Source organism: Nothoprocta perdicaria, unplaced genomic scaffold (genome assembly GCF_003342845.1).
Source record: "Nothoprocta perdicaria isolate Ctin4 unplaced genomic scaffold, notPer1 scaffold_9, whole genome shotgun sequence".
In the NCBI taxonomy this organism is placed as follows: domain Eukaryota; kingdom Metazoa; phylum Chordata; class Aves; order Tinamiformes; family Tinamidae; genus Nothoprocta; species Nothoprocta perdicaria.
Genome location: NW_020456198.1, coordinates 8,039,266 through 8,054,826, shown reverse-complemented (window position 1 = coordinate 8,054,826; position 15,561 = coordinate 8,039,266). Strand labels below are relative to the sequence as shown.

The 15,561-nt window shown below is 45.4% G+C and overlaps 1 protein-coding gene across 1 annotated transcript; it reads right to left on the bottom strand.

Moving 5' to 3' along the window:
* Positions 1-5,644: 5,644 nt before the first annotated feature.
* On the bottom strand, positions 5,645-14,094 carry SEC61A1 (Sec61 translocon alpha 1 subunit). The gene is made up of 12 exons (XM_026052522.1): positions 14,033-14,094; positions 12,920-12,987; positions 12,450-12,515; positions 12,275-12,353; positions 11,814-11,945; positions 10,935-11,044; positions 10,590-10,743; positions 10,174-10,334; positions 9,306-9,503; positions 8,716-8,907; positions 7,595-7,671; positions 5,645-7,452 (listed from the first exon to the last, which is right to left on the bottom strand). Exons 1-12 carry the CDS (start codon positions 14,037-14,039, stop codon positions 7,266-7,268), a joined length of 1,431 nt encoding a protein of 476 aa, XP_025908307.1. The 5' UTR covers positions 14,040-14,094; the 3' UTR covers positions 5,645-7,265.
* Between the last annotated feature and the right edge of the window lie 1,467 nt (positions 14,095-15,561).

Genomic DNA, 15,561 nt, shown 5'->3' with positions numbered 1-15,561 from the left:
CAAGCGCTGTCAGCCGGCCCGGGGTTGCGGGCGCCGCGCGCCCACCGCAAACAAAACCCAGCGGCGCGCGAGCGAGCGAGGGAGGGAGGCGCCGGGGCGGCCGGAGCATCGCGGCCTCCAACTAAATAAAACAGGAACCTGGAGCCATCACGGTGCTGTCAGGCGGGCGCAGAAACACGCTCGGCGCCTCATTGTACCAAGGCGAGTTATGGCAATAATAAATCACTGTTGAAGGGAGATGGTTGATAAATTTTCTCCTCTTTTTCTTCTCCCTCTGTTTTTGGCTGGTGGCGCTCAATAGGGGCGCTGGGACACCTGCCACTGGGCTCGGAGCGCCGGCGGAGCGGGTTATTAGCCTGTCACTCAGCCTCTCCCCTCACCCCACGGCCGCGCCGAGAAGCCTGGAAAGAGAGAGAGATTAAAAAGAAAAAAATAAAAATAAAAATCAATTAAATAGTGGAAATATTGCTGCAGAAAAAATAAAGAGGTGGGGGGAAGAATGGAGGGTCAAAAGAGTTACAGATCTCCTTGCAGACTTATATTTGAGAAAGAATGTTTTACGGTGTCCAGCCCAGCAGAGCTTCACCTGCTCCTCTTCCTCGTCACCGAGCTGCCGCCGGCGAGCGGAGCGGAGCGGAGCCTCGCGGCACCGCAGAGAGGAAGGAAAAGCAGAGAATCTTCCTGGACCGCCGAGGCTGGGCTCGAATAGCGTGATCAGGAAGGGGGTTCATCAGGTTCCCTCTCAGGGTGATATGCAAATAAAGCCTTGAATCCCAGAATGGTTGAGGTGGGAAGGGACCCCTAGAGATGATCCCGTCCAAGCCCCTGCTCCAGCAGGGACACCCAGAGCGCAGGGTCACATCCAGGGTTTTGCAGAGCTCCAGAAAAGGGCAGCTCAGATCCCAGCCCATCCGTGGTGTCCTCAGCAGCGGAGCCCTTGCTGCTCCACGGGACCATTTTCCACGGCTGAGCAGAAGGGAAACTCTCCTTAACTCGGTCCAGCACGTGCAGACTTCCCTTGCCGAGCAATAACAGGCACTCGCGCTCCCTGCTTGGCCCACGGCCCAGCAGGAGCAGGGATCACCGGCTGCACAACGCCGTAAGTTGGTGTCCCCGCTCCGCGCAGCCGTCCCGGCGTCACTTGTCCCCGGGCAGCGGTCAGGCTGCGCAGGACGGAGAAGCCGAGGGAGCCCAGAGAGCTGCAGAGAGGCCGGGAGGGAGCGGATGGAGAGCCCGAAAAGCAAAATCGTGTGGAAGGAGAGAATGGGGGAGACAAGGGGGAAGTGGGGAGAGGCAATAGGGAGCACAGCCGGGAAGGGGAACAGCTCCTGGTATCCTGGACGCACTCTGGGGAAGCGCGGGGAGGCTGGAGCATGTGGAAGGGGATGTGTTGTATGAGACAGGAGCGCGTTGTGTGGGAGAGCAGAGCGGGGAACGGCACAGAGAACATCACCCACCGAGAGGGTGCAACAGGCTTCCCGAGCTAAGCTCGGCCCAGGGAGTTTGGTGCCAGTAACAAGGCACAACAGCCACCCACGTACCTGCAGGTAGCAGCGGGACCCACCAAGACCACGGAGGCCATCAGGGATCCCCCCACACCAGAGCAAAGGCCCCTCTGCGTCCCCGGCGCCTCACGGGTGCCAGCACCATCGGGACCCAGCGCCTCCGCCGGTCCCTTCTCTTCCCGTCTCCAAAGCTCTCCTAGACCCAGAGCCACGTGCAGTTTTCCAGAGCACAGGAGTGATGTGCCCAAGCTCAGTATTAATGTAAAGAACTATAGCAGCAGCTTTATTGAATGACTCCGGCCCGCCTGGACATCTGTATCGCACTAACCTGAATACAGGTGATAGGCACCTAAGATTAGAGGGACTGATAACTATATTTTCCTAAAGGGTCCTGTCCTTCCGGATAGATTTTTCAGAGGATGAATTTACTTTGTTCAATCCAGAAGGCAGGATCTTGCCACGAGTATTCAGAGACGTTACCATCACCCTCCAGAAACACCAGCCACCCTTCTGCACCCAGAATCAGAGCAGAACATCCCACACGGGCTAAAAACAAACAGGAGCTGAACGTTTTTCTCCATGCAAGAGAGGCAAAAGAAGAAATGTGCACCCAGGAGGCTCCAAGCGTGTTTCAGAGCCACGCATGACAGAAACAGAGGGAAACAGTTTCACATGGGGTCATGAAGAGGAGCTGCACAAAGCTCTGCACCCAGCTTCAGAGGGTCATCTCGATGGGCTTGCAAAGCTCCTGCTCCCTGCCATGGGGACCAGGTCCTGTTGCTTCAGCAGATGCCTACACGAGCACAAAGTTCCCATTCATGAGGACGGGCCATCTCCAACCTCCACTGCCCACCTCTCTGGGCGCCCATCCTGCTCCTGGACGCCCCAGGTCTTCCTCCCACTCAAGGAGACATTCGGCAGGATTCACAGGAGCCGCCTGCTAGAGGATTTACAAGGGCAAGAGGAAGCTGCCCCGTCGGCCCCGTGTTTCATTGCCACCATAACAGCTCCCCTGGGAAATGCGGCGGTGCAGCGTTTTTCTGGATCACAGTGGCACAGTTTTTGGAAGCAGTTTTGGGGGGACACCGTTTTGGAGGCCTCACGTACATGGGAACACACTGGCCTCACGGGTGAGCATTGGTAGGCAGAAAGGGACACCCTTCCTTGGGTACTTGGCCTCTAGTACACCATAATCCCCTCTAAATCTCCTCCATGAAGTGTTACACACAGCAAGAGGGCAAAGTGAAGAATGCTCCTCTTAATCAAAGATCATCAGCTCAAGCACCACCCTCAAAACTCCCAAAGAAATAACCTCCTTTCCTGAGCATCTTTAACAGACAACATCTCATCTGCAGAAAATGAAGGGAACTTTGTACAGGGGAAAGGAGCCCAAGGCCAACCTGGGATAGCAGCTCCCGCAGCACAGAGGAGTCCTTGGCCTGGAGCACAGCTGTCCCCCCAGCACCTTAATCAAAACTCACCTTGGGCTTGCACAAGGTGACTTGTTGTCCATAGTCAGCAAACTCCTGGTGCTCAGCACTTGGATGTGCCCTGATTTAAGCACAGACACATCACACCAGGACACACCTCCTTCCTACCCCAGATCTTCTCTCCCTTCTTTCCACAATCGCTGCTTAGAACTGCTGCTTCCAACCTGATCCCTCAGCTCACTGCCCACAGCTGAGCTCAATATCCCAAATCATGGTCTAAATGGCTGCAGGTGAGGCCAGGGTGAGCTTTGCTCTAGGCTTATTAGACAGAGCTCTGCAGCCTGCTGCAATTCAGCAACAATTCCTGTTCTCTTTTTGTCAGAAATAAAGCTGTGTAAGTGAAAACAAAGTTCCAGCCAACATGGTGCTTTCAATCACACCAAATGCTCTGCTCAGTTGTCTTCCTGCTGCTGAATACCTGGAGTTGCCTTTTTGTCCTGTGAAGTTTCCTGGTATGTAGAAGACACAAGAGCTGTAAGAACACCCCAAGGAGGGCTGGGGATTAAGGGGGGTCATGCCCATCTTGTATTGCAGAGCCCGCACTCCCCCAGCAGCACTCCAACCTTTTTCATGCACATCCTGTAAGATGGGGAACCTGGGGTAATACATCTGCCATGGATTCACCCAAGGCAACACAAAAATGCCCAGAACAACTGAAAAAACGTATTCCAATCCTATCCCTCCTGTTTTACTCCTGTCTTCTGTTTCTAGCTGTTGGGAAGCGGTGCTGCTGGAAGAGTCGCTGTCTCCGTCCTCAGCAGGAAGCATCAGGGATCGGACACCCCTCGCCTGAGGCGGCGGCCGCTTTGTGGTGAGCAAGGGCCTCACGTCGGGGCTCAGCCCTCGTGTGCCGCTGCCACGGGAGGTGCTGGGCACCAGGACGTTGCCTTTCTGCCAAGTGCCGCCCGTATTAGCAACAGCCAGAGGATGGCGAGGACCTGGCCCGCAAACGGGCTTCTATTTCAGCAGCTCCATCCAGTCTCACGTTACAAAAGAGCAGCTTAAAGCCTTGCTGCCCGCCTAGGCCCCTAGCTTAGGATGTTGATTTTTGTTTCTAAATGCCCCTTTTCTTGCTTTTATCACAGTCCCATAGGCTGTATCAACCCAGACTACAACCACATGGCAGTGCGGCCTCAAGCGTGGCCTCCTCGGAGCCCTGGCAGCCCCGCGTCCCCAGGCCTCTGCAGCCTCCAATGGTGCAGGCTCCAACGTCCTCCCAGGCCGGTTGAGGACGTGTCGGGAGCGAGGCGGGCTCACACCGCCACCCCGCGGGCGGCTGCTCCGGCCGCCGGGGGCTGCGGGATGCCGGGGCCCGCACAGGCCGGCAGGGCCCCGCCATGGCCGGCCTTGCCGCACACTGGGCGGCCATCAACATCACCACAGGCCAGACACTCCCTTTCCAGGCATTCCGGGAATATAAAGCTCTTAACCTGCTCCCAGGTGTTCCATGGAAGCAGTGCCATGCAGACTAGTGACAGGGAGAGTGCAGGAGAAAAAGAAATCTGGCACTGTGGTGAATTTCACTTAAAAGAGTGCTCGCAGCAAGAGGACCTCAGCCGTGGCCTCACTGCTGCTATGTGAACTAGCTGTGGTGTGGAGAACTGCTGAGTGTGCGAGTAGGGAATAGCCCCAGAGCAGCAACCACTGCTCTTGCACAGGGAGAGGTCTAGGCCCTATAGTCCCTATTTCTTACAAGCAACAGCAGATTTTTTTAAAAAACATCTACTTTAAGAACTAGGTATTTTCCTTGGTCCACCTTAGCTTTAAATTTAGAAGGCATTAGAGTTTGGGATATCAGAAGCCAAGCTACACTGTTATATTTAATACCTTGATAGTAATGTCAAAAAAAAAGACAAAGTTTTTGTCAAACTGCCATGTCAATACCTTACTCTCCCAGTATTTATTTGTGCATCTTCAGTACCTTTTGAAGGGCAGCTCTCCTGGATTACCAATGCAAAGTAGTGTATTTGTGCAAAGTAGTGTTTAAGGTCAACCTATAGTTGAGAGAAGACTTCGGATGAAGTTCATTACTCTCAAAACAGCTGTTTCAAGAGAGATCAACCTTACTGTCCTTTAGCCAGGTAACCATGCTCTACAGCTGCTAGAAGAGTAAAAATACTCAAAGAATTGCAAGGCAGGTGTTAGCTCCAAATATGTACTTTATTTCATTATAAAGCAGATTGTTTAGGCATTATTTCTTTTTGTGAACATCCACTGTGAACATCCCTGCTGATCAGCAGGTCCTGCTTTGAGGACGTAGCTGCTCGAGAATAGACAAAGATTCCAGCACTAGACAGCAAAAATACAGATGCAAACACACAAGTGCTGCTCAGACACTGAAGAAGCCACCGTCTAAACTGCAACTCGTTCAAACTGATGATATGACCAAAAACACAAGAACAGTTCCAGCCCTGCCAGAACTGCATGCCCAGAAGTGAAGTCCTCTTCATTTTGAAGAGATTTATATTGGTCTTCCTGAAAAAAAAAAAGGAAAAAAAACAACCCAAAAAACTCCCTCCCCCCTAAAAACAACCCAATCAACCAACCAAACCAGACTAAGCTCCTTCCTCCTCCCTTTAAAGTCTCTTTTGAACTGCTCCAATTTCACATCAAAAATTGTGCTGTGACATGCTACTTTACAAAAGAGAAAAGGAAAATTACAGAAAGTAGTGTGAAATAATAGTGGCCACGTTTCGGCGAGCATTTCATGGAGCCTTTCTCCTGGCACTTGTGCTCCTGTCCCAATCCCGATAATCAAAATTATGAGAAATCATAATTTTTCATAGGTGTCTGTTATATAGGCTTTGCTAAATTTTCATGCATTTGGTATTTGAGCTCAGTGCATTAACAGGGTCTTCTGGATGTCATCTGTGCTTCTTGGGGAACGTACCAGAAAGTCCCATCACTCCAAGCAGAAATAATAATTTATAATACAGTCAGCACAACATGCAAAAATGCTCAGGAAGTCATGTAGATGCAGTGTAGAGAAACATTCCACTGTTATCACTTCTCATTCAGGTTTCCACGTTGTCCAATACTGATTGAGGAAAAGTGTATTTACAAAACTCACACACAAATATTTGCATTTGGTCCTAGGCACCTGATTAATATCGACAATCTAAATTTAAATGGAAAATTAAGGATTTTTCTGGTCCATTAAAGCCTTTTACTTCAACTTCTCCAATTTGATGGCATGACCCTGAAAAAAAGAAGCCCCATTGACTTTTGGTATTTTTCTACCCACTGCTCAAGTCAATGAGACTACTGGACAGTAAAGCCATCTAACATGAGCAGTAACAGGAACTACCTGAAAAGGGTCTCATATCCAGAATTAGGGGTAAAAACAGACAAAGCACACTCCTCTATAGTAACCGTCTCCAAATGCACTAGATATGACTGTCAGATAATATCCAGAATTTAGTACTGTTGAGAGAAACTTAACTTTAGCAAATGGCACAAGATTTGCATCTAAACAGCTGTAACATCCATTCCTGTGAGCTAGAAGTGCTATGGCTAATGGCAATGAAAAAAGCTGCCTGCATTACCAGGATTCAGAGCTGCAACTCCTAGGCACAGACTCTGATTGACCTGAGTTTTCTGCTTCTGGAGGAGAGGTGGTGGGCAAGAACATATTCTGACTTTTAAAGAGAATTGACAACAGTCTCAAGCCAATATTCAACATCTAACAAGACCTAGCTTAGTAAAGGACAAGATATTTGGAATTAGAGATATAATTTAGTAAAAAGAAACAATCGCCTCCCAAATCTGCCATACTGGAACAGAGCAAAACCAAATGTATTAAACATTGTGCTTACAACCATAACTACGGAACACAAGCACTAGAGGGAGAGGTTCTCTCACCACTACTGCAAAGGAGTTGCAAACACAAGTTAAATGCAAAGAATCCCTTCCAAACATACTGTCCCCCCATAACTGTTTGTTAAAACCTGTGAAGGCTTCAGGTATACCTGTTTTGAAAGGGGATGAAACAAAAATTGAAGAGCGACTGAACTAAATTCAATTCAGAAAGCTGATTTTCCCAACACATAATTAAAAAACAATTTTCTTAAAAAATTTTTTGCACATTTTTCCCCAGCAATTTATAAAATGCGAAGAGTATGCTACAAAAGTTTGAACATAAGGGAATGCGCTTTGAAAACATTATTAAAATACATGTTCCTATAGAATGACATACTCAAGTTTACTTCTTTTCACCTGACTTATTTCAAGAATGTTCTTCCCCTCTTCCTGGGTCCATGAGAAGCTACATTTAGAAAAGAAGGGCTCCCATACTTCCAACTTCACTCTGTTCCTTTACAAAAATTTCAAAGTACTGATAAATGATAGTGACGGCAAGCAAGATTCCAGTTCCAGACCCAATGGCCCCGAGGAAGTCTGCCAAGACGGAGAGGGCACCGATGCAGAGACCACCAAATGCAGCAGCTGTAGGGATATACCTGTAAAACGCATAATAAGGATAAAAAAGGCACCTTTAGACCTTGCTCAGGATATTAGAAGCGTGTCACTAACATCAGTACATTTGCAGTGGTTAGGAGGATTCAGGCCTCCCTTAGCACAGCCGGGGAAACGAGGGCTCACCTGTTCAGTTCATGGACCATGGAGGTTTCTCTGTGGCCTCTCATTACCATTTGCTGTTCTTTCAGCTGTTTGGCAACCTGTGTCGAATGAAGAAATGGAACAAGTTTAGTTCATTTGCCATAAAACCAAGTGGTATGTGAAAGAGAAGAGACTTCAGTGAAAAACAAGTTTTTTATATACTAATAATTTTTGTTTCATCCGAAAGTTTACAGTTGCATGGACTGCAGTCATAGACACTTTTCCACACTATCAATTGCGCAAAGCTTTTGGAAAATTTTTGCCCTACTATAAAAAAATGGAAACTGGTAGACTCATACACATAAAGTAAATTCCTGATTGATGCCTACTCTCCACTGGATAGAGTTCAGTACCTGTCAGCAAGACTATTCAGGTGAGCTAACAAGTATTGGTGGGACTGTATAAATCAAGCCATGAAAACAATGCACCTTAAAATAATGTTCCAATAGTATTTTCTAAGAACTGGATTGTTGAAATTGTACAAAAACAAAAAGAAACAACAAAAACACATACACACACACGCACAATGACAGCTACTGAGTGGCTGAGCACACGTACACTAATGGTCTGCTCTCTTAAGAAAGAGCATCTAGTTAACTTCCCCTCCAAAAATGAACATCTCCTCATGCCAGATATACGGATTCACTATTGACTAGTTTTCACATGGTACCTGCTTTTCACACAACGCAACCGTCACCTGGCACTAAAAACATTTCCACCTTTCTTGGTATCTTGTCTTCTCTCACACCGATCAGATTTCATGCCGTAATGTAAGAAGCTTCCTCATGCCAGTGAAAAGTAATTATGTTTTGGGCAGTTTGGTTCTTGTTGCTTATGAAAGAGAGAGTCAGGAAGAGGGGGACAAGAAAGTCCTCATTCTACTCTTCCATCACTCCCCTTGTCAAAAGAGAGTCATTTTTAAATGGCTCTAGATCAGAAAGAGATAAGTCTCTGTTTATACAGATGATAAATTGATAAATACAACCAACAATATTACCAGTAGAGTTTGCATTTCAGAAGAAAGCCTGTATTTCTTTTACAACATTGTTTCTTATGCATTTCCCTCCCACCTCCTCCTATTTATTTATTAATTTTAAACTTACATCTTTGGCAGAGGAGCCAGAGACTTCAATCCATGTCTTGGAGAAGAAAGCACAGGATCCCAACATAAATACAATATAAACAACTGCATGGACAGGGTCTTCTAACACTGAAGAAAAGGACTCTGGAGGTGACAGATAATAACAAAGTCCACCAACTGGATAAGCACGAGCTGGGCCTCCGGATGATATGTCCTAGTAGAAGGAAGCAAGTGGTCACCAATTTTCTCACTACTGCTTAGTCATTAAGCTAAGCTTGGGTTTATGCATCCCCTGTATATACTACATATATCGCTACAGCAGCGCACATATTCAAACTCCAGCAACTTCCAACGTGGAGATGAAATACAGCATAGAAAAGCAAAAATATCCACATCAACAAGGAAGAAGAGCCCAAGAAAAAAAAATGGAGACAGAGAACTTAAACTCTTCACAAGTCTCTCAATTATCAATTTAAACGAGCTACTAATCTAGGAGTTTTAATGTACAAGACCACCTGTAGAAACACATTTTAATGTTTACAGAAACAATCTTCAATTAAGCATTTTAATGCGACTATTACAAAGCTGTGTGCAAGACGTGGGAATACTCACAGACCAAGTGCCCAGCAGGCTAACCAGCAGGTTGCCACTGAAGCGAGCAGAAAGCATCTGGGAGATGACATACAAATTGGACACAAGGGCAGACTGAAGAATAATGGGAATGTTGGAAGTGTAGAACAGCTTGATAGGGTAGGTGTTGTACTGGCCACGGTAGCGAGCAGATTTGATTGGAAGATCCACTCTGAAGCCCTGAAAAAAAAACGAAGAAAATAATCATTGTATCTTCATGAGTCGAACACATACCAAGGGTCAACTGCAAGTGCAAAGCCTTAACAACAGTAAAAAATCTGCAATGATGGCCAGCAAGTACCCTAAACGCTATCTAGGGGAACCATCCGTGTGAACATTTTTGTCAAGGCCCTGGAAACCTACAGGATTGTCTAAATTCACACATTTAACGGGTATGAAAGATCTAACCATTAGAAGAAATCCAAAAAATACAAGATGATTTAGAACAGAGTCCAGAAAAACAAACAAACAAAAAAAACCATTAAAGCTAACCAAAACTGACTTGATATTTTTCAGTAATTTTCTGAAGCAAACACCAAGACAGTCAGGCTTACAAAAATTAAAATCTCATCCAGCAAAAGCAACAGCACTTTGGGCAAGGTGCTACTATCTATACACACATTCATCTCTTCTTTCATAGAGCAAATGAGATCTCAGTTTTGAGTGGTTACAGTTGAGTGTTGCAACTGCTTAGGAGAAGTTGATTTTAAATAAACATCTAGATATTGTACATCCCAAACTGAGTCTTCTGAAGGCACTAAAAGATAAAAACGTAATTTCCTGTAGAGTTAAACAATATGGATTTATTTCTACCACAAACAATTTTACAGCTCTGTTGACTCCAACTGACCTGGAAATAAATGACGATAGCAAAGACAAAGATGGTAGCAATCAAGTTCATGAGGTTGGGCAGGTTCTGACGATAAAAGGCCTCGCGAAGAGCTCTGACTTTATCCGTACGAGTAGCCAGAAGGTGGAACAGAGCAATGATGGCTCCCTCAAATTCCATGCCTTGGAATGGAAAAGAAAACTAGGTCAGATGTGTGAAGATGTCTCTGAGCTTCAGGGCTTTGTCTCCTTACAGGCATACTGCTGAATTCAGAGTCTCACTGCATGGCAACTATATACTTAAGATGTCAGTAAAGTTTAAATAAATATGCTAAGTGTTTTTTTTTTCTTAAAAGAATATGCAACTACTTGGTTAATCAAGTGTTAGGCATTATTATATCCTAATGCAAATAAAAGGAACAGAAGGCACCACATTACCTCGTCCTGTGTTCACAGTGGTGGGGCTGAAGGCCTTCCACACAATAGTCTCACAAATATTGGTGGCAATAAAGAGAGAGATGCCAGAACCAAGTCCATATCCTTTCTGCAGGAGCTCATCCAAGAGCAGGACTATCAATCCAGCAACAAAAAGCTACAGAAGAGGAACAAAGCATTACTCACATCCCTTTTTGATTTGTTACAAAGCTTCTAATAGAAGACAAGAAAGACTACAAATGAGGAAACAGACACACTGACTTCTTCACATGTGAGGCAGGAAGGAGTCCAGATGCTGCTTTTTTGACCCCTTCAGAGCAAGGCTAAGAACCTGGGACTAGAAATTACCTGAATTGTGATAAGTAAGCAGATACCAGCACCCATCTCAGACGGGTCTCCATACATTCCAGTCATTACATAGACGATCGACTGACCAATGGTGATGATCATTCCAAACACTGTAGAGGAAAAAAAAAAAAAAAAAGTAGGCATTTCTTCTGCAGATTTATATGCCAGTGGGCAAATCAAGAAATATATAAGCAGGTATGTATTTCTTCCCAACTTCCTATAAACATAAGTCACAGGACATTTAAATTCAAGAGCAAACTTAAATTCATTTTCTAAAAATCTGGCACTGGAAATAACACAAATATTTCAATATAGAAATAAATTCAATAGAAAAAAAAAAACAGACTCAGAAGCATGTGCTTTGGCTTTTTTCCCCCCTCAGTAAGCAAACCAATAAGTGTTGCAGTGCAGCAAAAAATAGCTGGAGAAGACTCAAGTTTATCTAAAAGCTATTTATCAAGTGAGCACACACATCTCTTACTATTAAAAAGGAATCCTTTTAGCTAACCACAAAGCAAGAACTACAACAAACTTAAAGATTAACCTTTTTAGGTTAAGACTGACCAATACAGTTTAAAGGTTGAGTCTCCAATGTCTCTATATTACTTGGCTTATCTGATGAGATTATAATAGCAATATCAATTGCACAGGTATTTCCATTACAAACCAATCTAAGACTTAACAGGTAATGGGCAAGAAGCAGTCAATAAAAAACTGCTTAAATACAGAAGTTTATCACAACATGAATATGCGACAGTAGCAAGACAGAAACTTATACATCCAAATTCAAGACTTACTGTATGTTAAGTTATGATTGCTGTGGCTAGGGTTAGATACTCTAAAATATCATCTCAGTCGCCAACATCAGCTGTTACTTACATTTCTGTGCTCCATTAAACAGAGCTCTGTCCTTCGGGGTGTCACCAACTTCTATTATCTTGGCGCCTGCCAGGAGCTGCATGATGAGCCCAGAAGTGACAATAGGTGAAATACCCAATTCCATCAACGTACCTGTCAGATACAGCAAGCACAGTGAAAGAAAATAACAGAGTGTATAAAACAGAAAGGTTAAATATATATATATGTATGTATGTATACACACATGACAATGACAACAGCTATACAGGTATTAAGGAATTGTCCTTTGCTTGCCCTCCAAACTTATATATACATATCTACATACAAACTCATTTTGTTCATGTAGTCATGTTATTTTCAATGCACACTTTAAATAATTATGTAATGCATAAAATTACTTTTTCTCTTCGCTCTCCATTTTACATTCTTTAAAATAGAATGCAGTGTGAAAGCAGGACCAAAATATTTAACATTGACCCTACCTCTATTTGAAGCCAGAATCACTCTCATCCAGTAGAAAGGATCTGCCGAGTCTGATGACATTATGCCAAACAAGGGGATCTGAATTTTCAAACAGAGAAGTAGGATTCAATTGAAGCACAGACTTTGTAACATCCTTTCAACATTTTAGCTTAAGAACAAGAGAAAGTAACATACCTGGCAGCATACTAAAAAGATGAAAAGTGTGATAGCTGTCCATAATACTTTTTCTTTAAACTGAATCTAAGGGGAAAAAAAACAGAAGTGAATGAAACTGTTAAGATAAAAACTAGTCAAATAGCTGGTTAACTTTCACAGTAGTTTGAGGTCATTTATTTCTTTTCTGAAAGGACAAAGTATAACACATAATGAAAATAACTTTTCATGCCTTTCACACTACATACATAACTACAACATATGCTCAGGCATAATTGTATCCACAGAAGAGCATCTTTATCAGCAAAGATACCCTTTTACAAACACATTCAAACTACTAGTCATACTAGACAGGCACTCCTTAAAAAGCGTATCTATGCTGACAATACTGACAAGTATCCTCCTCCTGCTACCCCCAAAAAGGCAAGCTAAGCCTTAAACACCTTATATTGCATAACTTCAGATCTATGAAGAAAATTTCATTAATTTACCTTCCGTTCCGGCTTTTGGATTTCGGGCAAGATAACACAGAAGGGCTTGATTACTTCAAGGAATTTAACTGTAAGAAAATAAGTTAAAAGACACAGTGAATATACAAAGTACATATGAAAAAGTCGAAGAAAACAGGATTTGGACACTTTAAGCACTAAAAGTCTCCATTAGCAGCAAAGCACATTTTATAAATCTGTATCACACCCTTACTAGGTGCAATATAGATGGGATGCGGATAATACCTTTCTACTTTCTCCAATTCAATTAACAGCACAAAAAATTCTGCCACTGATTTGCAGAAGTTTATCAACAGCCCTGCCCTCTATTTCATAGTAGTTTCTTCTGTAGTCTGAACTTTGAGAAATACAATTCCCAAGACTGCTGATATTTAATTCTGAGCTTACATTAGGGCTGCACAGCTGGGGAACCCCCACGTACAGGTCATGAGCAGTAATTCAAGTTACCTTATAGAACTTCTCATACAACAACCTCCGAGTGAAAAGGATCTACTCTTATACTAGAAGTATCAACGTTGTCCCAAACTTGGAAAAATCAAGCAAAGAAGGAGGTTCATTTCACAGAGCAACATGCTCTCCTGTGAACAGGCACAGGACGGCCTGATTTGCAGCAAGCTCAATGCCAAACCTCTCACAACAAACCTCGCGCTGCGGACACGTGTTTTAGACTGATTTGAATGAAAAAGCCTAAAGCAGCGCGAGAGAACCAAAAGCAGTGGTTGCTTTCACCTTCTTTGGGTTAGGCGATAAACTCAGCTGCACTTTGAAACAGCGTCACCAAAACCGCTCAGTTAATTCCGAACTATTAGCAAGCTGCTAAGTCGCACGAAGTCGCGCGTCTCCCCTACGCCTCTCTAACACATATGGATTTTAAGACGCGTTTCGCGCGGGCTCTGGGCACTCGTGCTGGGGCAGCTCGCCCGCTAACGGCGCTGCTCCGTGCGCGGCCGCTCGGCGGACACCGCGGGCTCGTCCCGGCCGCAGGAAGGGCCTTTCACCCCCGAGGGCAGCAGCCCCCGCGGGGAGCGCCCGTGCCGGCGGGCGGGGTGAGCGGGGCCCCCGTCCCGTCCCGTCCCGTCCCGTCCCGATACTCACTCCCCATGGCGGCCGCCCGGCGGGTGCAAAGAGCGAGAGGCGGCGGCGGCCTCCGAGAGACACGTCAGGGATTGAGCCCGGCCGGCCCCCTTCCGCTTCCGCTTCCTGCCACGCGCCGTCTGCGCCGCCGCCGCCACCGCGCATGCGCAGCCACCCTCCCCCCGGCAACGGCCACGGAGGCGCCTACGACTCCCGTCGTGCCCTGCGCTGCCGCCCGGTTGGACTACATTCCCCAAAGAGCACCGCGGCGCGCGGAGGGCTCCTTACTCTTATTGGCTCCCCGAGAGGCGATGCAGCCAATGAAGCGCCTGCAGGCGGTGGCGCGCGCGGAGCCTGCTGGGGGTTGTAGTCTGCGCTTCCCTGGCCGCCATCTCAGAGGGGCGTGGGGCGGGCGTTGGGCAGGGCTGTCCGCGCGGAGGCGGCGCCCCTGTGAGGCGCGCGGGCTCTGAAGGGAGGGTCATAACGTAGGGCTAGCACGATACGACAGATAAACACGCTTATCCTTTATTTTATGTTTTCTGTCGCTTTACAGTATCATTTTTAGTTCTTTCTCAGCAATGAGAGGCTCCCTATGGAGGTGTAGCATGCACGCATACCCAAAATGACTGCCGGTTCGCTCGTGCGGTTAAAGCTCGAGGCCTCGTGCCTGGTGCAGAGTCCTAACACACCAAATCCGGTTGGGCTTCTACTAAAATATGAAGCAATGATGGAAATATGAAACGTTGGGCTATATGTCCAGTCTTGGTAGGTCAACATATCACCATATTACCCAACAAGATGAAGAGGTATGTGGCCCAGCATCGTCGTCACTCAAGGTGTCCCTTTCTGGTAGTAATATGTGTGCCTTTCCTGGTGTTTATAGAGGCTCTTACCACTGCTCTGAAAACTAAGATAAAGAACTAAGAAAAACAGATAGAGGTGTTAATACAGCTCAGATGCCAGCATGTAGAAAGGTGTGGAAGTGCGTAAGAGGTTTTCTTCTGTGACTTGTTAACAATACCATTATCTCTTAAAAATCATCCATTTCTGTAAACATGGTTGTGCCAACAAGAGACAGCATGACGGCATTTTGGTGTAAAACTGTCATCTTACAGTGGAGTCTTAGAAAACCAGGGCTCTCGGGTACTGCTGGACACCATTCAGTCCTTCCCTCGCTTAGCTGACTCCAGCAGATGTTTGTCTAACTGACTTAGAAAAGCTTTCAGTGATGGAGTTAACAATTACTTGTAGCCACCTATTCTACATCTTCTCCACTTTTCATTAGAATATAATTCCTCATTTCTAATCTAATCCTTTTTTTCTTCTTTTTTCTTCTTCTTTCTTTTTCACTTAGATTACTTTCTGTCCTAGCCGTAGTCTATGCAGAGAGTAATTTAGTCTCTTTTTCTTTGCTTTCAGTTACATGCATGAAACTGTAACTTCATGTTTCCTTCATTTTCTTCTGTATAACTAATTTCATGGTTTTTTTTTCTTTTCTTTTTCCAAACTCAAAGTTTTATTCACTCTCAACTGATTTCATTTGGTTTGGA

Excerpts from the sequence above, each read along its gene's own strand:
- SEC61A1 (XM_026052522.1), bottom strand. Across the intron at positions 11,946-12,274 it reads GATTCTGGCTTCAAATAGAG|GTACGTTGATGGAATTGGGT; the intron begins GTAGGGTCAATG and ends TGTATCTGACAG. Across the intron at positions 9,504-10,173 it reads CTATCGTCATTTATTTCCAG|GGCTTCAGAGTGGATCTTCC; the intron begins GTCAGTTGGAGT and ends TTTTTTTTTCAG.